Genomic DNA, 23,253 nt, shown 5'->3' on the forward strand with positions numbered 1-23,253 from the left:
TCCTTTGCCAGCCAGTGGCTGGGGGCTACTGAAAAGCTGAAGCTTGCTGATTTCTCTTCCACCATTGGAATACGCTATCTTTGCTAGGGCCCAAGAAACTGCATAGCGCACACTAGTCCTGAAGAGCTTGCCTTTGGCACAGGTTCTGAGGGGAAGTAATCATTGCTTTTTAGGTCTCTCCCTTATTTGATACATGGGGAGAAAGTTGTTTGGGTTGGCTGAATGCACAATCCAAAACCAGTTCCTCTAAGGCAATTCAGACTAAGGACAAAAGAAAACAATGATGTTTGACACTAAAACAGCTGCCTGAGGACCCTTCTCAGAAGGTCAAGAAAGCTGGCATGCTGGTGACTGGGGAGGCATTATTAAGATTTAAACTACTGCAAATTGAATGGCTCTAGTAACCCAAAACATCCTTTCTAAAGATAACATACATGTAGGATTCTCACTTCTGCGTCTTAGCTCCTTCATGCGAGACTGGGAGAACTCCTGTAGAACTCCGGTTTTTGTTTTTAAATTGTAAGGGCAGATACCTGGGTAAAGCGTGAGCCAGATTCCCTTCCAGTAGTGTCACACCAAGCCTTCCTGAGTTTAAATTTCCCCCTCTGTACATCCTAGTATCACAGAGACTCTTGCTTTTGGGAGTATGCTCTTGGAGGGCTCTTACTGCTCTGCTCAACTCCTATCAAAGTCTGGAGGATTACCTCTTTGACATGTTTTTCTCTTAGTTTTGTTTTTTAAGGAATATTTCTTTTGATCACATGTTGATCATATTTGGATCTGCCTGTGTCTTTGAGAGCTCCACCTCAGTGCAGTCAGTCAGAACTGACTAAAATGATTGGAGGGAATGGAATATGAGACAGGAAGGGGCTGGACACATGTCCTGTCACACTGCCACTGCCCTCAAGGGTTTAAACACCCCACCCCCCCATAGAGCCGGGAGCGTTTCAATCCTTGTGCTAAGTAGCTAAGACCCAAGGGTGTCAATAATGTTATAAGGAAGTCCCCCTTTTAATGGAGGAAATACCTGCTGTCTAGTGGGGAAGCCATCTGTGTGCAGTGATAAATAACCTCTCTACAGCTCACTCACACATCAGCTAGTGTTTCCTCAGTTAGAAATGTGAGCTCTTTCTTGTGTGATTTGGTTTCATGGAGTGGTCTCATTTGCTGTGGGTTATTAATGTAACACCAACTTAATAGTTAATGTACACACAGCTCTTTGAAGATGTGAAGTGTTAAGAATTATTAACTTCACTCCATCAGACACAGGTGGGATTTCCTGCTCTCTGGGAGGTGAGATCAGCTGTTTGGATGGACTTTTCATTAAATGCACGAAGCAGCAATGATGTCATCTGTGACTTGGTCATGTGACATTTGGACTGATGGTCTCCTGGCTGAAGTCACTGACTTATGGCTACTTCTGCATGGGTCCTGGTAGCCATAAGTCAGTTCTCCATTTGTTGGCTTTTGCTGCATCCTTCCTTGGGCTTTCCCTTTGGAGATGTTTTCCTGGAGAGCTCTGCTGCCTGAAGTGCATAAGGGGAAGTATTCTAAATCCACTGGAATTTCCCTGGGGTCTCCAGTGTCCATCTCTGCTAATTGAGTCTGAAGAAAGTCTGGAAGCTATTGCAGGCTGCTCCTCCTCTCAATGTGCTGCACTCCTTGCACAAGATGTTTACAGGTCCTGTCAGATTGCTACATGAGGGAATCTAATCTGCCTGCTTTCCCCTTCTGAAGAACAGGACATCAAAGAAATAGCAGTGTGTTTGATGTGTCTGCTTGCCTCAGTGAATGCACGTAATGGATTAGCAGCCGCTGGAGGAGGAGCCTTCTGGCTTCCAGCAGTTACACAAAAACAAATCTCTTGGATCTTTGATTTGTGTCTGTCCTACAGAGACTGGATTGAGGCATGCGGTCCTGCACACCCCACCTCTGGCAGCAGGATTAGGGGGTGCTGTCCCTTTTCTCTCTTCCACTTCTGCCCGTCTGGCAGCTTCATCTGTTTCTGTAAATTCTTTCATTTAAACAGTGTTTGTTGCCCTGATGTTTGTGAAGAACATTCTGTCACTCTGACCCTGTGCTGTTGTTTATTTGCAGTAGTACCCACTATAAAAAGAATGTGCTTTGATCCAAGGAGCTCACAATCTAAGAACAAACAAGTAGACAGAGGTCAGGGGAAGGGGAATAACAAGTCAAACTTGTTCACTATAAACTAAGTCTTTTTGATGGGGGTGCCACCATGCCTCAGTTTCCCCCTCTTCCAGCTGGAAGTCTGCCATCTCTCCTGGTAGTTAAGGAATTTGGAGTTTGAACGATGTGGCCTCTGGCCAGTTCTCCATTTTAATCTGCCCTTTCAAAACACAAATCATACACTGCTATCCTCCCTAGTCTTGGTATCCTTTGGCCTTTGCTGCAGGTTGTCCACAGCTTGCTTCCTAGGGACTGGGGGTCCTTTCCCTAGCCTCTCTTGGGTTGGCAGTCTTTTCCCTTTACAGCAGGGATGTTAGATGGTCCCTTCCGGAGGTGGCACAACAATGGTGTAGGGTCCCAGAATGCCTGCTCTTAAGGGCCCAAGAATTGTAACACATGTTCCTACTACCAATGCCTTGTTACAGTCTTTAAGCTGTACTTAAATGTGGACTGGCTAGGCACTTGTGGGTGAGCCTGGGGAGGTTGTACCAGGCATAGGGGGCTGTGCAGAAGAAGACATCGAAAAGATTGTGTGAAAATCTGATGGATGAAAGAAGTATGGAGCATTGGTGAAGTGGAGGGGACGGGGCGACAAGATAGGTTCAGTGGCAGGATTTAGTATGGACTGAAGGTGAAGTGATATGTATGTTTGGGAGGCCAGAATGGAGGCTATTGTAGTAATTAAGGAGGGATATAATGAGAGCCTGAATGAAAGATTTGACTGTGGGAATGGAGAGAGAAGGATGAACCCTGGAGGGAAGAAGTGGCAGGACTTGGAATGGGCTGTATGTGTTGGGTAAAGGAGGTGGGAGGAATGAAAGGTTGCCCCCAAGTTGCAGACCTGTGGAGGATGGTGCTGGTAACAGCGAAGAAAAAGGAGAATAGAGAAGGGTTTGGCGGGAAGATAAAAAATATGATTTTTCCCATGTTCAGTTTCAGATAGGATGACATCTAAGAGGTGGTGTTGAGAGGCTGATAAACAGGATTGGATAGAAGGAAACAGTTTAATGATGGAGGGGAGAGAGTTTGCGAGTCATCAGAATGCGGCAGGTAGATGAAGCCATGTAAACTGATCAGATGATCTATAGAGAGGGTGTAAAGTGAGAAGAAAAAAGGGCCAAAGATGAAGCCGTGGGGAAACCCCCACAGAGCATCGGAGATGGACCTGCTGAAAAAATTGCTAAAAGAATGGGCAGAGAGGGACAAGGAAAACCAGGAGACGGACTGAATCTTGAAAGCCTAGAAGGCTGCCTGAGACAACATCTCTGAAAGTGAGACCTGTGCTAACTCAGATACCCAGCAGTGGGAATGTTCATAGCAGTCGTGGTAACTATCTCACTGCTGGACCCCTCCCTTCAGCAGAAACATTGGGCTCCTCAAGGGATTTGAGTGGAGCTTTGCAGCGTGGGTGGAGTGTGAGCAGGGCCCAGCTACTGTTCTTTGCTTGATTCCTGCTTCCCTGTCCCATGTGATTTCTTGATTGCAGTCTCCTGAAACAGACCTGTTTTTTTTCTGGGACTTTCAGACTTGAGCTTACCTGTCATACTGGCTCTTGGTCACCCAGTGTCCTTGAGAGTTATGCTTGAGAGTAACTGCTTTATACACGATTCCAAGTGAGGAAATTAACTTTGGATTCCTTCAGATCTCTGCATACAACTCTCCCTCCCCGCAGAGGGGAATTGATTGCTGGACCATAAGTCTGTGTTGAACCCATGGCAGCCCTATTTTGGATAATTTATTAGTGCTTGGTGATTGATAAGGAAGGATTTGGCAGAAGAGCCCTCACTTTTCATAATCTGAGGGCTGAGAACAGGAAGTTTACAGCCCTAGCTCTTGCACTGAAATGCTAAAGGAATTGACTGTAACCTGCCCCATGTCGAAGCCTTGCTGGGATGATGCAGAGATCTTCAGTGCTTTTCAGCTAACTCTAGTGATTTTGTGATAAAAGGGGTGCTTCAAATCCAAATACTGAATTCTAGTTATTTTACTATTAATGCCTGAAACACACAACTGAATCTTCCTCGAAACTGAAATGGTCTCTCTCCAGTGTTGACCCATGATCTGGTCAGTTCTGTGCAGAGGGAGAGAGCTTGTTGCCAGATCATGGAACTTCAGTCCCCATGCACCAGCAACATGCTCACATCTTACTCTAGGACAGGGGTCTCAAACATGCGGCGCGGCCCGCGGAGCTCTTCCCTGCGGCCCGCGGAGCTCCCCAGGGGAGCTCCGCAGGGGCCCCCAAGAGAAAAGTGGAGGCTCCCGCCTCCACCCCTCTCCTGGAGCCTCGGCGCATAGAGCGCCGAGTCTCTGTCCGAGCGCCTGAGCCCCGCCCCGCTCAGAGCCGCGTGGGGAGGGGGCGGGGCTGGGAGCTCTGGGCTGAGCGCTGCGCTCGGCGTGGAGCTCACCGCCCCGCCCCCTCACCACGCGGCGCTGAGCGGGACCGCCGGAGACGCGCTCGGGTACGGGGGGGGGGGACCGCGGGACCCGCGGGGCCGGGCCCGGGCCGGGGGCCGGGGAAGGGAAGCGGGAACCCGCCGGGGCCGGGCTGGGGGGGGGGGGGACGGGAAGCGCTCAGGGCTGGGGCAGAGGATTAGGGTGCGGGGGGATGAGGGGTTCATGATGTGGGGGCGCTCAGGGCTGGGGCAGAGGATTAGGGTGTGGGGGGATGAGGGCTCTGGCTGGGGCTGAGGATTAGGGTGCAGGGTCCTAGTGCCTGCCCTCCGCCAGTACTGGCAAGGCAGGCTTCCCTTACCCTGAGCCTCCTCTAACCCCAAAACCCTCAGCCCCAGCCAGAGCCCTCATTCCCCACCGCAACCTAATCCTCAGCCCCAGCCCTGAGCACCCCCCACATCATGAACCCCTCATCCCCCTGCACCCTAATCCTCAGCCCCCCAGCCAGAGCCCTCATCCCCCCACACCCTAATCCTCTGCCCCAGCCCTGAGCGCCCCCACATCATGAACCCCTCATCCCCCCGCACCCTAATCCTCTGCCCCAGCCCTGAGCGCCCCCAACTCATGAACCCCTCATCCACAGCCCTCACCCCACACTCCAAACCTCTTCCCTAGCCCTGAGCCCCCTCACATCATGAACCCCTCATCCACAGCCCTCACCCCACAGCCCAACCCTCTTCCCTAGCCCTGAGCCCCCTCGCATCATGAACCCCTCATCACAAGCCCCCACCCCACAGCCCAAACCTCTTCCCTAGCCCAGAGCCCCCCTCCCATCATGAACCCCTCATCCACAGCCCTCACCCCACAGCCCAACCCTCTTCCCTAGCCCTGAGCCCCCTCGCATCATGAACCCCTCATCCACAGCCCTCACCCCACAGCCCAACCCTCTTCCCCTAGCCCTGAGCCCCCTCCTGCATCATGTACCCCTCGCCCTCAGCCCCACAGCTCACCCCTGCACTCCCTCCTATCCCCCAAACTCCGTCCCAAAGCCTGCACCCCCACCCCCCATGCCGCAGCCTGGAGCCTGCATCGAGCACAGAGCCTGCATCCAGACCCCCTCCCCCACCCAAACTCCCTTCCCAGAGCCTTAGGCAGTAAATCTAAGTGCGTGTTTTGTCCTTTGAGTGAGGTGCATTACTGATGTATATATTTATTAAAACTGCGCGCGCTTAGGGGAGGAGGTGGAGAAGAGACAGGGCAGGGGCGGGGCCTCATGGAAGGGGTGGATTGGGGGTGGGGCCAGGGGCAGCAAGGGGGCGTGTCAGTGATGCGGCCCTCGGGCCAATGCACTAGTCCTCATGCGGCCCTCGGGGTCATTTGAGTTTGAGACCCCTGCTCTAGGAGCTCTATGCACACACCCATCAATAACTGTCCAGTCTCCAATTTCCCTTTTCCTGGCATGATTATCTGGAAGGTGGTGGCATCCAAGCTCCAGAAGCATATGTCCTCTGCTGTCACCCTGGATCCCAACACTGATTTCATACCAGGCTGCAGGACAAAGTCTTGCTGGCGCTGATGGATGGCTTCCCTCTGGTCCTGGATGAGAAACAAACCTTTGTGCTGAAACTGCTGGATCTCTCTGTGGCCTTCAACACTGTTGGTCATTCCATGCCTGGAAGAGATCTGCAGTTACATGAAGAATGGTTGGCACAAGCTCTGCTCAGGAAAGAGAAGAGTGATTCTAGTAGGGATGGGGAGGCACATGGTATTTGGAAATTTCTTAGATTTCACCTGTGATAAACAGAATCAGCTCACACATTGAAAGAAGTGTGGCACTGTGGGGTTGTGCCGGACTTTCCTCCTAGATGTACAGATTGCAACAGTGCTGAGGAATGATTTCTTTCATCTTTGTTTGATCAGGAAACTGTGCCTCCTCCTCTAGCCTGATGGCTTTCCTTTGGAGCTTATGTTGTCTTCACCTCCAGGCAGTGATGAGCTGCCAAATTTTTAACAACGGGTTCCCTCCTCCCTCCAAAATTTTAACAACGGGTTCCCTCCTTCCCCCCCCCCCTCTGGGGGGGGGGGTCGTTCCCCATCCAACCCCTCATGTTCCTTGACCCCCTCCCCCCCGGGACCCCTGACCCATCCCCCCCGCCCCTGTCCCCTGACTAACCCCTTGCCGCCCCACCCAACCCCTCCTCTCATTCTCAATGGCCCCCCAGAACCCCTACCCCATACAACTACCCCTTCTCTCTGTCCCTGAGTGCCCCCACCACCTCATCCAACCCTGTTCTTTCCTGACTGCTCCCCGGGACCCTTGCCCCCATTCAATCCCCCTGTTCTCTGCCCTCTGACCCCCCCACCCCCAAACTCCCCTACCCTCTCTCCCACCCCCCCTCCCTGCCCCCTTACCGCGCTGCCTGGACGTGGCCGGGCCAGGACAGGAGTCGCGCGGCCGGAGAATGCGGCGGGAGCCCAGCGGCCGGAGCCAGGTGGCTGGCCAGGTGGAGCCAGGGAGGGCTGCGGCCAGAGCTGGAGCCGGGCAGCCTGGGGCCCCCGCCACGCGCTGCCGGAGCCCCGGCCCCCTGGCAAAACAGCAGGGGCGGCTGGAGCCACGGGGCCAGGCCGGGCTGGAGGTGGGTGGGGCCGTGTCCAGAGCCGAGCATCCCGGTAGGTGGGGGCACTGCAGGCGGGGGGGGGTGCGGCCCGCGGGGAGGCGGGCGGGGCCGGGAGGGGTTTGGGGGGGGTCGGGGACGCGGGGGCCGTGCCGCAGGCCGGTGAGGGTCGGGCGGGGACCCGGGGACGGGGGGGGGGGGCAGGGCCCCGAACGCGGGGGGCGGACCCGGCCCGTGAGGGACGGGCGGGGACCCCGGGCCGGGGGGGGCAGGGCAGGGCCGCGGGGGGGGGATGCGGCCAGGGAGGGTCGGGCGGGGGGGGACCCGGGGGGGGGGCGGGTGGCCGGGCAGGGTCGCGGCCGGGAACGCGGGTGGGGGGGACCGCGGCCAGGGAGGCCGGGGAGGGTCGGGCGGGGCCCCGGGGCCGGGGGGTGGGGGGGGCGGGCGGGGCCGCGCACAGCCGCGAACGCGGGGCCGGGAACAGGGGGTGGGTGGGAGGACGCGGCCAGGGAGGGTCGGGCGGGGACCCGGGGACGGGGGGGGGGCCGGGCAGGGCCGCGAAACAGCCGCGAACGCGGAGGCCGGGAACAGGGGGGTGGTGGGAGGACGCGGCCAGGGAGGGTCGGGGCGGGGACCCGGGGCCGGGGGGGGGGCCGGGCAGGGCCGCGGCCGGAAACGCGGGGGGGGGAACGCGGCCAGGGAGGCCGGTGAGGGTCGGGCGGGGGACCCGGGGCGGGGGGGGTGGGGGGGTCGGGGGGGGGCCGCGAACAGCCGCGAAACGCGGGGCCGGGAACAGGGGGGGGGGGGTGAGGAGGACGCGGCCAGGGAGGGTCGGGCGGGGACTCGGGGCGGGGGGGTGGGGGGGTACCCGGGGGACGGTAGGTGGGGGCAACGGCAGGGCGGAGGGGGGTGGGGGGGTGCGGCCGGAGCCGGGCGGCCGGGAGGGGTTTTGGAGGGGTGGGGGGGCGTGGGGGACGCGGGCCGGGCAGGGTCGCGGCCGGGGAGACGGGGACGGGCCGCGGCCAGGGACCGGCCGGGGCACACGCCCCCGTTTCCTACCTTAGGGTCATCTTCCTGGGCCGGGGAAGCCTGCCTGCTTCTCAGCCCTCCCAGGCTTCCCGCGCGAACAGCTGATTCGCGGGAAGCCGTGGGGGAGGAGAAGCAAGGAGGAGCTTCATGGCAGGAGGTGGAGGCAGAATTTTCAACTGTTCGCGCGAACTGTTTGCTAAAATTAGATGCCGGACAGAGAACTTTAGCAAGCGGTTCGCTGTCCGGCGTCTAATTTTAGCAAACGGTTCGCGCGAACCGTTGCGAACCGTCTGCAGCTCACCCCTGCCTCCAGGTGAGGTTATTGTAAATCACTGCCTGGAGCTGGACCCAGCATACAGCAGGAGCCTTCTAAACTACAAAGGCTGATTTGAGCACATTACATCTGTATTACATGTACTTCACTGTCATTTGAGAGCTGAATTAAAGGGTCTGAGCCTCAAAATCAAAGCCTTTAACAGACTGACACAGCTACCCCCGAGTCGGTCTTAGCCTTCATGTATCTCCAAGACAGCAGTGTCACAGGAACACAGTAGCTGGAGAGAGTTACATTTAAACTACTTGGTTCTGGGGCCAGAGCATTCTCAGTAATGGAACTCTAGCTACAAAACTCTTTGCCAGGAAGAGTTACAATTAATTCAACTCTAATGGTTGGGATAACCTGTGAATTTGGTCTTACTGCCCATGGCAGCAAGATGGAGTTTGATGGCTTCCACCTGCTGCCATGCAGCAACCTCTCTTCAGAACTTGTTAGGTAGGAACATTTTCTTGCCTTTGGCAGCTCCTTGTTTTATTTTAGTCAATTTTGACTAATTTGCTTCAGTTTAGTGCATCAGTGCCTTAGTGCTAAATGGCTGAATTCAAAACTTGTGCTTCAAGTCCTGCCTATATTCAATGGTTTTAGTCCCTTAATGGATGAACATAACTGTTGCCTTTTTTTTTGTTTGGGTGAGGCCTGTATTCTGGACCATTGTTCGGTGTGCTGGTCCTTCTCCCACAGAACCTGCCACTTCAGAGATGCTCTGTTAAAACGCTTTCTGTTGGAGCAAGAGATGTATTGGATTCAGAAAGACAGCCCGCTGATTCAAAAAAGGGACTAGTCTCTCAGAAATCCCATTCCTTCAGCAGCCCAGTAAGTAGGAATTCTACCCCAAAGCTCCTTTGGCTACTCCTGAGAAGAAAAGTTCTACTACTTTGACATGCTGTCTTCAGTCCCTCAGATCAAGCTGTATGTGAGTGGAGACCTGAACACTGAAGACAGGTACCACCTCAAGGCAGGGCAGGTAGAGGACAGTATCAAGGATGACTCAGAGCACCATGCTTCTTCCCTAGAGAAGGAGGAAAGAATCATGAACCTGGAGACTTTTCTAAATCTTGGGCCCACAAGCCTTATCACTCAGTGTGGGCCACTGTGGTGGACCTTTTGCCTCCTCCAGCACTGACTGAAGCCAAATCAACCACAGTACCAGAGGGTGGAACCAGCAACAGTTCCTTCTTGGCTACAGTACTGATATCCATGGCGCTGGACCTAGTAATAATGCCAGAGTCTAATGATGCCACGTTATTATCTATTACTAGCTACAGATTTAGAGTTCCAGACACTGCCGTTGGTACCATTGCTACAGGTACTGGTTTCCCCAGTAATGAGAAATCCTAAGAAGCCCCTGGCACCAGTACCCTCCCCTCTTAACAAGGGGAGGACAGCAACACGTCTACAGCAAATATATTTCTTTCTTTTTTCTCAGAGTCGAGCTGTTTCCCTTTTCCAACAACTTTCCCCTAGTGATTCCCCTGATTAAGAAAATAAACACCTACACCCCCCTATGGTCACCAGGAATTCAGTATAGGAGGCACTTGTCCTCAGGGATTCCTAGAGAAATCCAAATTACGATTGAAGATCTTCACTTTGAAGGACCAGATCTTGTCAGTTCCCATATGGATTAGTCATTACACACCCTAAAGGACCACCCTGAGATCCCTGAGTATCTATACACCTGTTACCAGCGGTAAACCATTTCGTTCCTAGGGCCAGTTCAGACAGAATTTCCACCTGATGGCTACACTTCTAAGAGGAAGTCTTGCTTCTCACATAAGAGAGCCCCTCTTCTACCAGTGTCCACCTTGCATCAGCTCCCAAACAGCAGGTTTGATGCTCATGTTGAAAGCTGTATACTAGTTCCACCACAGCTTGCCTTTCTCTTTGCCATTTTTAGTTAACACCTTTCCCATTTTTCTCAGGCACGAACTGGGATTATTTCAGAGAATTGGTTACTGGAGATTATTGCCAAAGACCACTCCATAGAATTCCAGTTCTTGCCTCCTCTCTATCTCTTGTCCCTCTGAGGGACCTATCTCAGGGAGATAATTGGAGGAAGAAGTGGGTTCTTTATTTCAAGTAGGAGCCAGAGAAGCACCACCTCAGGAGTTCAGAGAGATGGGGTTTCTATTTCAGCTACTTCCTTACTCCCAAAAGAAAAGGGGAAATGTGCCCTATCCTGGACCTGAGGCAACTAAACAAATTCATTGACTCAGATTCAGAATTGTGACACTAGCCTTCATCATCCCTCTCTAGAGGTCTTTTCCCTCATCCCTTCATGCACTTGTCATAATGAAGATCAGCCAGGTTGTTGCCACAGTGATACCTATAGCTCTTTATTGGGCTAAACAGTACTGGCTCCCAGACTCCTGCAGATCTCTTGCCTCAATCTTCCATCCTTACATTCCCAGAATCAGGGACAATTTTCCACCCAGACGCCATGTCTCTTCACCTGACTGCTTGAAAGTTAGCTGGCTGAGCACAGCAGATGGGGACTATTCCACAGAAGTCCAAGAAATATTGATATTGAGTAGGAGCCCTCTTCCACTTTGATCTGTAGAATGATTTAGCAGAGATTTTTCAATCGGGGCTTCACAACAAGGTCCTAACCCATGCTAGATTACATACTCCATTTTAAGCTATCGGGCTTCACTGTCAGCTCTGTCAGGGTCCAGTTAGATGCCATTTCAACTTGCCACCTTCCTGTTCAAACTCATCGTGTTCTGATTCCATTGTTATAAAAGGGCTGGTTTATGCCTATCCTCCCCACCCCCATTCAGGAATCTCCCACCTCTTGGGATCTTAATATTTAGTTCTGGTGGGCCTTCTGGCACTCCCCTTCAAATCTTTATCAAAGTGCTTCTTCACCATTTCACCCTGAAAACACACTTTCTGGTAGCTGTCACATCAGCTAGAAGGGCTGGTGAGATCCAAGCATTAATGGCATGTCCTCCTTACAAAGTAGTACGTCCACAGGGATAAAGTAGTGTTGAGACCTCATCTTAAATTCCTCATTAAGGTGGTGTCGGATTGTCATTTAAACCCAAACCATCAATTTCTCAGTTTTCCTCTCCAAACCCCACTTGAACCTAGGGAAGGCAAACTGCATACCATAAATTTTCCCAGTGCTCTGCTATGGTACTTGGATAAAACAAAGCCACTTGATAATCCTCCTGTTTGTTTGTGTCACTGGGAAAAACTGTGCAGGGCCAACTAGTCTCTCCTCTGAGATTATCCTCCTGGATTACCCAGTGCATTACAGTATTGCATGAGTTAGCTAGTGGACACCTTCATCAGGAATTGGATCACACTCAATTGGATCATGGCAGCTTGCCTGCGAAATGTTCCTATACCAGAAATCTGCAGAGCAGGTATAGCTTATTTTGCTCACTGAACTAGTATAAACAATACTTGCAACGATGCTTTTTCCTGTATAAGATGTGTCTGCACTGGGAAGGTTTGACAGTATAGCTATACCAGCAAACCTTTTCAAATGGAGATCTGGCAGCAATAACTAGTTCTTAGAGACGTTTTATCCATATTGATCCCATGACTCACCCTCCTTCCCCACTCCTTCAGAGTCTCTCTCTGCTGGGATGCTGAATTAGTGAGGGAACTGAGAACTCTTTAGAACATAAGAACGGCCATACCGGGTCAGACCAAAGGTCGGACTAGCTCAGTATCCTGTCTACCGACAGTGGCCAATGCCAGGTGCCCCAGAGGGAGTGAACCTAACAGGCAATGATCAAGTGATCTCTCTCCTGCCATCCATCTCCATCCTCTGACAAACAGAGGCTAGGAACACCGTTCCTTACCCATCCTGGCTAATAGCCATTTATGGACTTAACCACCATGAATTTATCCAGTTCCCTTTTAAATGCTGTGATAGTCCTAGCCTTCACAACCTCCTCAGGTAAGGAGTTCCACAAGTTGACTGTGCGCTGCGTGAAGAAGAACTTCCTTTTATTTGTTTTAAACCTGCTGCCTATTAATTTCTTTTGGTGACCCCTAGTTCTTGTATTATGGGAATCAGTAAATAACTTTTCTTTATCCACTTTCTCAACATCACTCATGATTTTATATACCTCTGTCATATCCCCCCCCTTAGTCTCCTCTTTTCCAAGCTGAAGAGTCCTAGCCTCTTTAATCTCTCCTCATATGGGACCCTCTCCAAACCCCTAATCATTTTAGTTGCCCTTTTCTGAACCTTTTCTAGTGCCAGTATATCTTTTTTGAGATGAGGAGACCACATCTGTACGCAGTATTCGAGATGTAGGCGTACCATCAATTTGTATAAGGGCAATAATATATTCTCCATCTTATTCTCTATCCCCTTTTTAATGATTCCTAACATCCTGTTTGCTTTTTTGACCGCCTCTGCATACTGCGTGGACATCTTCAGAGAACTATCCACGATGACTCCAAGATCTTTTTCCTGACTCGTTGTAGCTAGATTAGCCCCCATCGTATTGTATGTATAGTTGGGGTTATTTTTTCCAATGTGCATTACTTTACATTTATCCACATTAAATTTCATTTCCCATTTTGTTGCCCAATCACTTAGTTTTGTGAGATCTTTTTGAAGTTCTTCACAGTCTGCTTTGGTCTTAACTATCTTGAGCAGTTTAGTATATCACCTGCAAACTTTGCCACCTCACTGTTTACCCCTTTCTCCAGATCATTTATGAATAAGTTGAATAGGATTGGTCTGAGGACTGACCCTTGGGGAACACCACTAGTTACCCCTCTCCATTCTGAGAATTTACAATTAATTCCTACCCTTTGTTCCCTGTCTTTTAACCAGTTCTCAGTCCATGAAAGGACCTTCCCTTTTATCCCATGACAGCTTAATTTACGTAGGAGCCTTTAGTGAGGGACCTTGTCAAAGGCTTTCTGGAAATCTAAGTACACTACATCCACTGTATCCCCCTTGTCCACATGTTTGTTGACCCCTTCAAAGAACTCTAATAGATTAGTAAGCCCCCTCTTTGGGGCTGCTCTGCCCTATATGCACTTATATTAAGGTGGAGCACAAGGATATGCAGGGCATGGCCCCCATAGACACTGCTGATCAAAAGGTTCTGACCTTGAACACGAGACACATGCACTCTAGCAGTACCTGGACAAACTTCTCAGAGAACTAGTTTCTGCAAGGTAAATAACTGTTGTTTTTGTGCCGATGACTATCAAATATACAAACCTGTGGACCCCTTTACTGCCTCCTTCCTGGCAATCTTCTTTCCCTGTCTTGAAGTACACTTGAGAGTAAATCGCCCCTTCAGATCTAAATATCTGAGGCCATGTCTACACTACAGGGGGGACTGTCGTGGCATAGTTTACAGTTCTGTAACTATGCCGGCATAGCTCGGTAGTGTAGATGCAGCCTACAGTGATTGAAGGGAATTTTCTGTCATTGTAGGAACATCACTTCCCCGAGTGATGGAAACATTTTGCCACCAATCTAGCTGCGTTTACGCTGAGGGTTAGGTAAGCATAGCTACAGTGCTTAGTGGGGTGGATTCTTCACATCCCTGAGTGATGTAGTTATGTGGACCTACATTTTAAGTGTAGACCAGGCCTGAGAAAGAAGTGCTTCTTTTTGGGAGGAGAGGAGAAGCAGCACCTTCTGTGGCTGCTTTTCTGCTGTCCAAAACTTGTGCTCCTTTCTTGATTCTGAAGTCCCTATTTTCCCTAATCTCCTCTGCCTGCAAACTGCCTGTGACCAGCTCTGCAACATTGCTGATATATGCCCTGCTTCACTGAAGTTCTTAGCCATGTCTTCATCTCTCATCTTGGCTATTGCAGCTGCCTTCTCTATGGCCTCCTCAAGTCCTTGCTCTCTAGAATGAATGAAATAATGCTGTTGTCCATGTTATATGTCTGGTACCAAGACCCAGCTGCATCACTTTCCTCCGTAGGTTGATTATTATTTGTGACTCCTTTCTGCTAGGTGCTGTACATAGTAAGAAACATTCCCTGCTCCAAAGAGACTACAATCTAAATTGTAATAGATATCCTAAGCTAAACAAAGGTGGGGAAAAATGAAAAATTATTGTTGCCAGTTTCAGAGATGGGGAACTGGTGGATGGGGAGATTGACTTGCCCAAAGTTACAAAGAAAATCAACTTTTCTGATTCCTTTGTCTTTATCTCAAAATCCAGATGAGGAATTAGCTTTTCTTTGTTTTTTTTAAAACCCTCCATGGATCTGCATTTGACGGAATAGTGGACATGTTGGGCCAAATTCTGCTCTGATTGACCTTTATGGAGTTATTCTGGATTTACACTGGTGTAAGTAGAGTAGAAAGTGGCTCCCTGATCTTACCTAGTGCTGTTCCCCTCCATGGGTTTCAGAGAGGTTGAGTTGTCGTACAGACCGTTGCACTTCCTTTTCTTTTTCTTGCAGGGAGTGTATGGAGCAGCACGGTGAATTCTCTCCAGTCTGTATTTACATGCGAGATGAGGTAAGTCAGCAAACTCTTCTCAAATGTCTCCCTTTCTCTGTTTCTGAAAATAAGGAAAACCCAACACTGCTTTCCAGCCTGGAAAATGTTCCCTCTCCCAGCTTTCTTGAGGGGAAGTGGAAGAGCTTTGGTCTTTTCAAAGCCTGATGTGTGTGTGTATGGAAAAAAAGCCCTATTGAACATAACCCTGAGCCATTCAGGCCTCCGAGCCCATAAAATGTTCTCAATGACCTGTTGTGGGGTTTTTTTTTTCAACTTCTCTTAAAGTTCAAGAGTCACAACAGTGGTTTCACTTCAGTAAATATTTTCTTTTCTCCATGTTTTGATCTCTCAAGCATTACTATTTTTGTTTAATATTTTGTGAGAGTGTATTTTGGAGTCTGTCTTCCCCAGCTGTCCCCTTCATCTCCTTCTGAACTCTATGGACAGATCCTTCTTATTCTGGGAGTGTGTCAGAGGGGAGGGACATGGATGGAATCTGATTTCAGAGTGTAGAGGTGTTGCCTTTAAACCCACCTCTGGGGTGGAACTGGCCCTGAAAAGAACTCCTTAGCTATGGCCATGTATGTCTAGTTAACTTTGCAGCTAGAACACTTAAGAATACTACAAAGCATTTGAGTAAGTTTGGTAAGAGCTGTGAAGGTGGGTGTTGTGGTGGGAAGCTTTGGCTCCACCTGCAGAAGGGGCGCCTGTGAGCTGTCCACTAGATGGCACAGTGCTGACCTTGCTATGCATTTGTTTCTGGGCAAAGTCTCCTTGGCTGCCTCCTCTGGTAAGTACACGCCCTAAGTCTCTGCATCTGTTCTTGTTGCAGATAGCAGGGAAAGCTGCCCTGGAGAGGACAACACTGAAATCACTTGGTCTGACTGGAGGCAATGCCATCATCAGGTTGGGAGGAGCGAAGTGCACTTCCTGTTTGGGCACTTTCCTCTTCTTCCCTCATAATTTTTCACTGTAGTGGTAAATTTGTTTTGTTTCAAGTACCAAAAAATGCATGAAAAAAAAAAGTTCAAAGAGATGAACATCGTGGCATTCAGTAATTATTGTATTTGCCTGTTTATCTGAAACTGCTGCCCAGATGTGCTTCCCACAGCTGCAGATCCTGGCACTGACCAGATGTGCAGATTAAAGGGGCTTTTGCAGAGTTGTTTTTTTCTCTTGAGTGAAACAAACAATTCAAAGCTAAAGTCCCTCTGACTAAGGAAAGGACAAAACCTGCGACTGCATCTTCCCTACTTTGGATTTCAGGCATATTAAACTCACAGGGCCTGCCATGCCTCTTGCTGGCTAGAATGTGGGAGGTCTTATTCTGTGTCTACTAGCCAATCCACCTGCTCAATGTACTGGTGGCTGTACAGATGATTATTGCTGTTTCTTGGAGGGGGGTTTTCGCCCGGGGAGTGGGTCATTCTCAGGTTCTTTAGAACTGACTTCAAAGTAACGAAAACTTATTTTCTGTGGTCATCCCATGGAGGCACCATGTGGGGGTTTGTGCTTTTGTGACCAGCAGTCTCCCCTGTGTCCAGGGCATTTCGGGGGGAAGAGGGAGGAAGGACAATTATTTCAGTCAATGATTTTGCTTTTACTGCTTTCTGTGGTGTCTCCTTTTCAGGGTTGTCATGAAGAAATGTGGCTCCTCTGGCCAGGAGGAGGTTGTGGGCATGGCGGCCCCATTTAGCAAGCTGCCAGTGAGCCCAGTCTCTACTGAAGGAGCAGTAGATATGCCATTACCTCACACAAGCATGTTCTTAAAGGACTTGGACCCCAGAGATGTGGCCTTCTCTTTAAACAACTGCACAGACAAGCAGGACTTGATTAAAGTATCCCAGGCCAGCTTGGGGGAGTTGTGGCCTCCCTCAGATCCTGTGCCTGCCCCATTTGTCCCTTTCTTTGGAGATGGACAGCGTCTGGGGGGGACCCCTGTAGCTGCAGACTTTCCAGTGTCAGATATGCTATCTTCAAAGCTGCCAACATCTCTCTCCAGTCCTGGAGGCCCTTCTAAGCCAAAGAAGTCTAAGACCAGCCGAGAACAGCTAAAGGAGCAAGAGCAGGTAAGGGGAGCTTTGCTTTCTTTGAGTGTCTGGGGTAGAGGGGCTTTACTCTCATCCTCCCTTGCCCGAGATTAGGCTTCTAACAAGAGAGAGAAAACGTGTCCGTTTTTAGTATTTTCTGTCCTGTAATCCTAGGACTTGAGCCACTGGGCTTGTGGCTTCTGATATTAAGGATGATGTGTTGCTGGGGGGTTGTTGCTTTTTGGATTGCTTGAGTGATGTTCCAGAGGTAGATGAGTGGTGGGGATTTAGGAACTTGCACTCTGTCCAATGGACAGAGGAGTTAGACTAGGTTTTGAAACGTGTTGTCTCCTGGACAAATGCAGGCAGCAAGGCTGAGTTAGAAGCATTAAAAAAAGAACTGTTTTCTATAGTGCCAGTCATGCCAAGTACATGACAAACACTCTGCAGCACTAAGTGCAGTAGCCAGATGCCATGCCTGCCTCCAGGCATGGGGCACTGAGTGCTTTCCCACCACTACTCAGTCTGTAGTTTTGCCAAAGGAAAGATAGGATTTAATTGGCCAGACTTGTACTCTTCTCCCCCCCCCCCCCCCGATATGCTTGTTACTTGTGGAGGCTCCGTTACCTTCTGCATGATTAGAAATATACCCCTGTGGGTGGTGTCCTGGGAGAATGGATGGCCTTATCAAATCTGTCGCAGCCTTATCCCAGTGCCTCTCTATGTGGACGCCAATCTGTTGTTAGTGGACCTAGATCCTGGGTTGCATGTGCTTCTAACCCAGTGGGGTCTGAGTAGAGTCTAGTAGCTGTTTCTAGTTCAGGGATTCTAGAGAGGACTCCCCTGGATCAAACCATTTGTCTGAGCCTTCCCTAGGACATGAAACTCTCCAATCCAGCTGTCCTAGTCCTCAAAACCAGTGCCTTGTACCGCCTTTCTCTCCAAGTTGCTTAGTTGCTTACATATGCTCCCCCAGATTTCCACTTAGCAGCTAGGACTCTGGCTTCTAGTTTAACACCTTCGGGGGTAACGTGGCAAAGAGAGCAAGGAACACAGGCTTAGCAAAGAAATTTCTTAACCACAGTCACTTTACTCTTAAAAAGAACTAGAGAGTTACAGATCTTTGAAAAATAACAGAAGTCTTGAGATGCCTCCTCCCAAGTCTGATCTCACCCCTTCTGTGAGTTCAAGCTTCTGTGTGTTTCAGGCAGGCCAGAATCCTTTCTGCCTTCTCTTTCCACCCAGTCCTGCTTGCATGTCGCAGTGTTTGGCCCCCTGCATAGAAAAGCATTCCCCCCCACCCAAATACAGTCTCTCTCCCTTTAGCCATGTGCCCATATTGACAAACAAACTGCATTATTTACAGGCCATGCGGGTGCCCATGTGTAGAAAATCCATTGTTTCATGGGCCAGCAGTTGAGAGACCAAAGCTGATGGCTTCTCAGTGATGGTCCTTCAGTGAGGTGTCTGACATTTTGGGGTGCAGTCTACACAAATGAGGGGGCTGCCATCACTGCCCTGCAAACTTGGGTGCCTTACAATGCTTTGCTATTGTAGCTTCCAACTTGGGTCACTCACAAGCAGCCTGCAGGTAAAACCAAGAGTGTCTTTGTAAAGCCATAGCACTTGTCCAGCAACTCCGAAGCCAGAAGCCACCCTCTGGCTTCCAGCAATCTTGGTTACTACATGTAGGGTGACTCCAGCACACTCCTGGCCTCAGACTTTCCCCTCAAAACGTGTGTTCTGCACTATCCAGCCCTCTCCTGGACAGTTCAGATAGATGAGGTCCATTGCACCTCTAAGGGGATCGAGGTGCAGCAGCTTGCCACCTTAAATGGAATTACCCACATAGTTCACAGCACTGGATTAGTTTTGATAAAAGAATAAAACAAGTTCATTTCACTACAAAGAGAGAGGTTTTAAGTGGGTAGAAGTAGTAAGGCATTAAAGTCAGAAATGGTTACAAGAAAAAGAGAGAGAAAATGCTTCCTAATACTAAACTTAACAAACTAAACTTGATTCAAGGTGAAATTCTTACCACAGGTTTTCAGTAGCATTGCTGATCAAGTTTCATGTCAGAATCTACTCCCAAGGTCCAATGGCTGTTTCTTTTGTCTTTGTAGGTGAAAAGAGAGAGATAGACAAGGAGAGAGAATATGGGGTGTTTTTGCCCCTCACTTTTATAGTTAGGTCACCCTTTGAAATGCATGTTTCTGAGTGTGACCCCTAGATAAAGTTCTTTCCAGCTGAGAGCAAGGAAACATGGAGTCGGGTGTAAGAAGGTGTCTTGCAGTTTTTTTCCTCACCCGTGTATGCTGAAATTCAGATTTTCTTTTTTTCTTCACCCCCTTGCTGTCTGAGGACTCTGTTTACCACTTACATGCGGATTGAGGTAAAACATACTCCCTTTGTTTAAGACAGGCCTGGTTGACCAGTTATATCTAATGGGGGCTACATGATTTTGAACATGTGCCTTTAACATCACCATGGGGGGATTTCATAACTTGACACACAAGGTTGCTACATACATTTCACCATGATATTATTAACCAGCAAGTTATTAATTTTCAAATGATACTTTACAAGGCATATTTTGTACAAAGAGGGGACGGATAGCTCAATGGTTTGAGCATTGGCCTGCTAAACCCAAGGTTGTGAGTTCAATCCTTGAGGGGTCCATTTAGGGAACTGGGGTAAAAATCTGACTGGGGATTGGTCCTGCTTTGAGCAGGGGGTTGGACTAGATGACCTCCTGAGGTCCCTTTCAACCTTGATATTCTATGATTCTATGATTACAACAGTGTGTAGCGTGTGAAGAGGGGCACATTCCATCAGTGTCAAAAACCTTTCTTGGGGAGGGAGGCTAGCTGGAATGTAATTCAATAACCTTGCCTTGGGCAAAGTTAAATGTGTTCAGCACATAATACAAAATGGAGGTCCTAATAGAAAATGGAGATTACAAGACAAAATGGAGGTCACAATTTGATAAAGACTTCCCCTGCTGCCATTGGGTCCACTCTCCAGAAGCTGGGAATGATAGTCTCTCAGGGGTTATTTCCCAAACCCAGGGGCTGGCTTTTTTTAACCCTTTACAGAATCCCCTTCTTTGTTCTTTCCTTTTGAATGCCTCCTGCTATGAAATCCTTGAGGTTTGAGTTTTACCTTTGTCCTCAGACCTGACCCAGTCAAGAAATTAAACAAATAAAATCTTAGAAGTAGCAAGAAAAATGTCTGGTGAGGTTCAGAGAGCCCGGCTTCATGAGAGCTCAACAGGGTGGAGCGTGTGTGCATGATCTCCTCCTTGGCAGGTTTCTCTGTGGGTGCTCCCCATTGTTGAGAGGGGTTCACTGCCTAGAAACAGAAGCCAGACTCTGGAAGGATTCCTGAGCCCCAAATAGTGTAGCAGATGGGTGGTTTTCCAGTTAAATTATGACTATTCATGTATGCTCCAGACTGCTGGTCCTTGGAATTGAACCCCTCAGAGAGAGGGGTTTGAGCCTGAAGAGCTGGACAATGTGCCTGCTGCTTGCCCAGGCTGAGCTTGTCTCCCTCTGGCTGTTGTTCCCGCTATATGGGAGTCAGGAGTGGGGAACGGACTCTCATTCCTCAGTAGAGATATGGCTGAAGAATCAGCAGGGCTGGTGTCATCCTTCACCTCTATGTGCTGGTGTAGGGCCAAACCTAGCTCCCCTTTCATGTCTTGCCTGTAGCTATATGGGACACTGTTCTGCAGCCTGGGTTCAGATAGGCTTGGAGAGCTGACTGGGACTCTGACCACACACAGCCGAGGACTCTAGTTTACATTCCAGCCTCCCCAAGTCTTATCTCCACTGGAATTGTAGTGCTGCTCTACCCAGTTAGAGCCAGCTTCCCACTCCCAGTTTGTGAGAGCTGCTTCGGGAGCAGGTGCTCCTGGAGGTTTCTGCCCTCATGTTCAACAGAATGCGACTTTGACTGATGCTTTCATGCCCTTTGATCTCGGGTGCCTTTGCTGCTGATTGATTAAACTGAGCTTCCGCCTCCACTCCTGCCCTTCTCTGCCCTCCTCACTCCCAGCAGCAGCACAGAGTGTAGGGCCGGCCACATGGCATCTGCTTTTTGTCTCTTTTCAGACCTGAGGAGAAAACCCAAAACAAATCAATTTTTTTTTTAAACATCAAAAATCCATTTTAGTAAAAGAATCTTCCCATTAATGCTGTGCCTGTGTGTGGCATTTGGATTGAAATGAAGAGACTGGATAAAATCTCTGCAGGTGTCTCTCCATTTCTGGGTTAAGGATGGTTTACAGACCAGCCGCATGCTAGCTTTGATGTCAAAACATCAATTATTAGAAGGTAGCTTTACTCCAAATTCCCCTGGAGATCAGAGCTCACTGCAGTGGGGAGAGGAGCTGGATCTGTCTACCACTTTGCTTTGAAGTCAGAAGGAGCTTTTAGAGCTTCCCTCCACTGCTCCCTTTTTCAGAGCCAAAGTGATGACCTCAAACCGATAGGCATTATTGCTGACATTGGGTGTCTCGTATAGACATACTGAGGCCTGATGGATGGCTCCATCATATTGATCAGAAGTGCCTGAAAACTCAACTTTGGGCAGGAAATATTGGAGACCATGACCAAGAACTGGTGTTGCAGGGTTTATCATCTCCCTGATTTACAATGCTTTTGCTCTAAGCTTCCCGGAAGGAGCTGCTGCTGGAGAAAGGTACAATGTGCCCTTCCCATTAATTATCTCAGTAGAGAGCGGAACTTCCTAGTGTCAGCTAACGAGTATTTCCCTCTGCCATGACTTCCTGTTCAGAGAAATCTGGACTAAACTGTGAGGTGGAGGTGGGGTGAGGATAGCAGGGTTGGGCACAGTTGATGGGATTAGGATGTAGCCAGCAGTTTCCTCTGTGTGGGCAGCCTTAGCTTGTTGCTCCCTGAGCCCCCTCGTTGCCTGTGAGAACACATAGCTGCCCCTGGCTCTGAGAAGCTAAGGGGCATGAGTCTGTGGGGAGACTTCATCCACAGCAGGTGCTCTGAGATCACAGGCTTTTGGACCTCCTACAGAGGGACGTGTGTATGTCATTTACTGTGTCCCCTTGTTGGGTGACGCTGCTCACAGGAGTGGGGGTTGGAAGGTAGCTTTCAGACTCTGCTTATACTTAAGATTATTAGTTGCCAATTGAGATAATTTCTGACCCAAACTTGAGATGGAAGCAACTGGACTCAGAAAGGCCCATGGAATATAGGGAATGAATATCAATGGGACAAGAAGCAGCAAATGGCAGCTGCTGCCCTTTGGGTAAAACAGACTGGGGGAAGTGACAGAAACAGATTGGCTCCTCCAGCTCATAAATACTGTTTTGTGTGGATGGGTAGCGATGGAGTGGAAGGAGGCACAGATGATACCACTGAGAGTAAGCTACCTAGATGAAGAAGTATTATTCAGTAGCAGTGTCTCTTCAGGCTGTATCATCTATTGCGAAATGGTCACCTCGGTGGTAGGCCTGTGTGTACAAGATGTGCTGCTCTCCATGTTTCTGTCATTGGAACTGGTGCAACTGTAGGGACTGGATGGCAGGAGCTTTGCAAGGGCACAGGCTCCTAACTTGTGTGCTGCTGCCTACAGATCCATCCGCGGCAATTCTCTCTAAAGCTGAGAGCTGTCAGTGTCCTACTGGGGTCTGGCTTAAAGGTCGAGTGGGTGGGAATTCTTGTTCTGTTTGCATTGGGTTTTTTTGCAGACCCCTTGGACAGGTTTGGAATTTCTTATCTCTAGTGTAGGTTGAATATTCTATACAGAGAAATGTTACGCTATTTCAGTCACTAACTCAGAGGCTTGTTTCTATACTCATGTGTTCAGAATTTGTTTCAGATATTCAGCATTCAGTGCTGTTGAAAAGAATATTTCATACCACAGCAGGGGCACAGCTTTGCAGCTGGACTAGTATTTGGCAGGTATTGAGGCAGTGTTGGAGCACATGGGCATGGAGATAAGAGAATTTATCTTTTGGATGATCCTGGTTTTATTGCACAACTTATCTGTAATTCTGACTAGCTGACAGAGAATGATATGGGGAAGAAGGACCTTGGCCTCCTGCTGTCTCAATGGAGGTGTCTGTATGACTCTTATGGCAGACTGTAGCCCAATGGAGTTAAACACAAAGTAGGAAAAGCAATTGAGCAAGGGGGACCAGAATGTAGCTGCCCTCCTCTGAAGTGGAGTATCCCTATAGGT

At 49.6% G+C, this 23,253-nt stretch overlaps 1 protein-coding gene across 3 annotated transcripts in view; it reads left to right on the forward strand.

The window, feature by feature from the left end:
- ASPSCR1 (ASPSCR1 tether for SLC2A4, UBX domain containing) overlaps positions 1–23,253 on the forward strand; it is an 83,424-nt gene that overhangs the window by 15,263 nt on the left and 44,908 nt on the right. For all 3 annotated transcript variants that reach the window (XM_044982333.1, XM_044982332.1, XM_044982331.1), the window contains exons 5-7: positions 14,965–15,022; positions 15,837–15,910; positions 16,635–17,073. In XM_044982333.1, coding sequence (XP_044838268.1) covers positions 14,965–15,022; positions 15,837–15,910; positions 16,635–17,073 — 571 coding nt within the window. The remainder of the gene's footprint in view (positions 1–14,964; positions 15,023–15,836; positions 15,911–16,634; positions 17,074–23,253) is intronic.

Source organism: Mauremys mutica, chromosome 12 (genome assembly GCF_020497125.1).
Source record: "Mauremys mutica isolate MM-2020 ecotype Southern chromosome 12, ASM2049712v1, whole genome shotgun sequence".
NCBI classification, from domain to species: Eukaryota; Metazoa; Chordata; order Testudines; family Geoemydidae; genus Mauremys; species Mauremys mutica.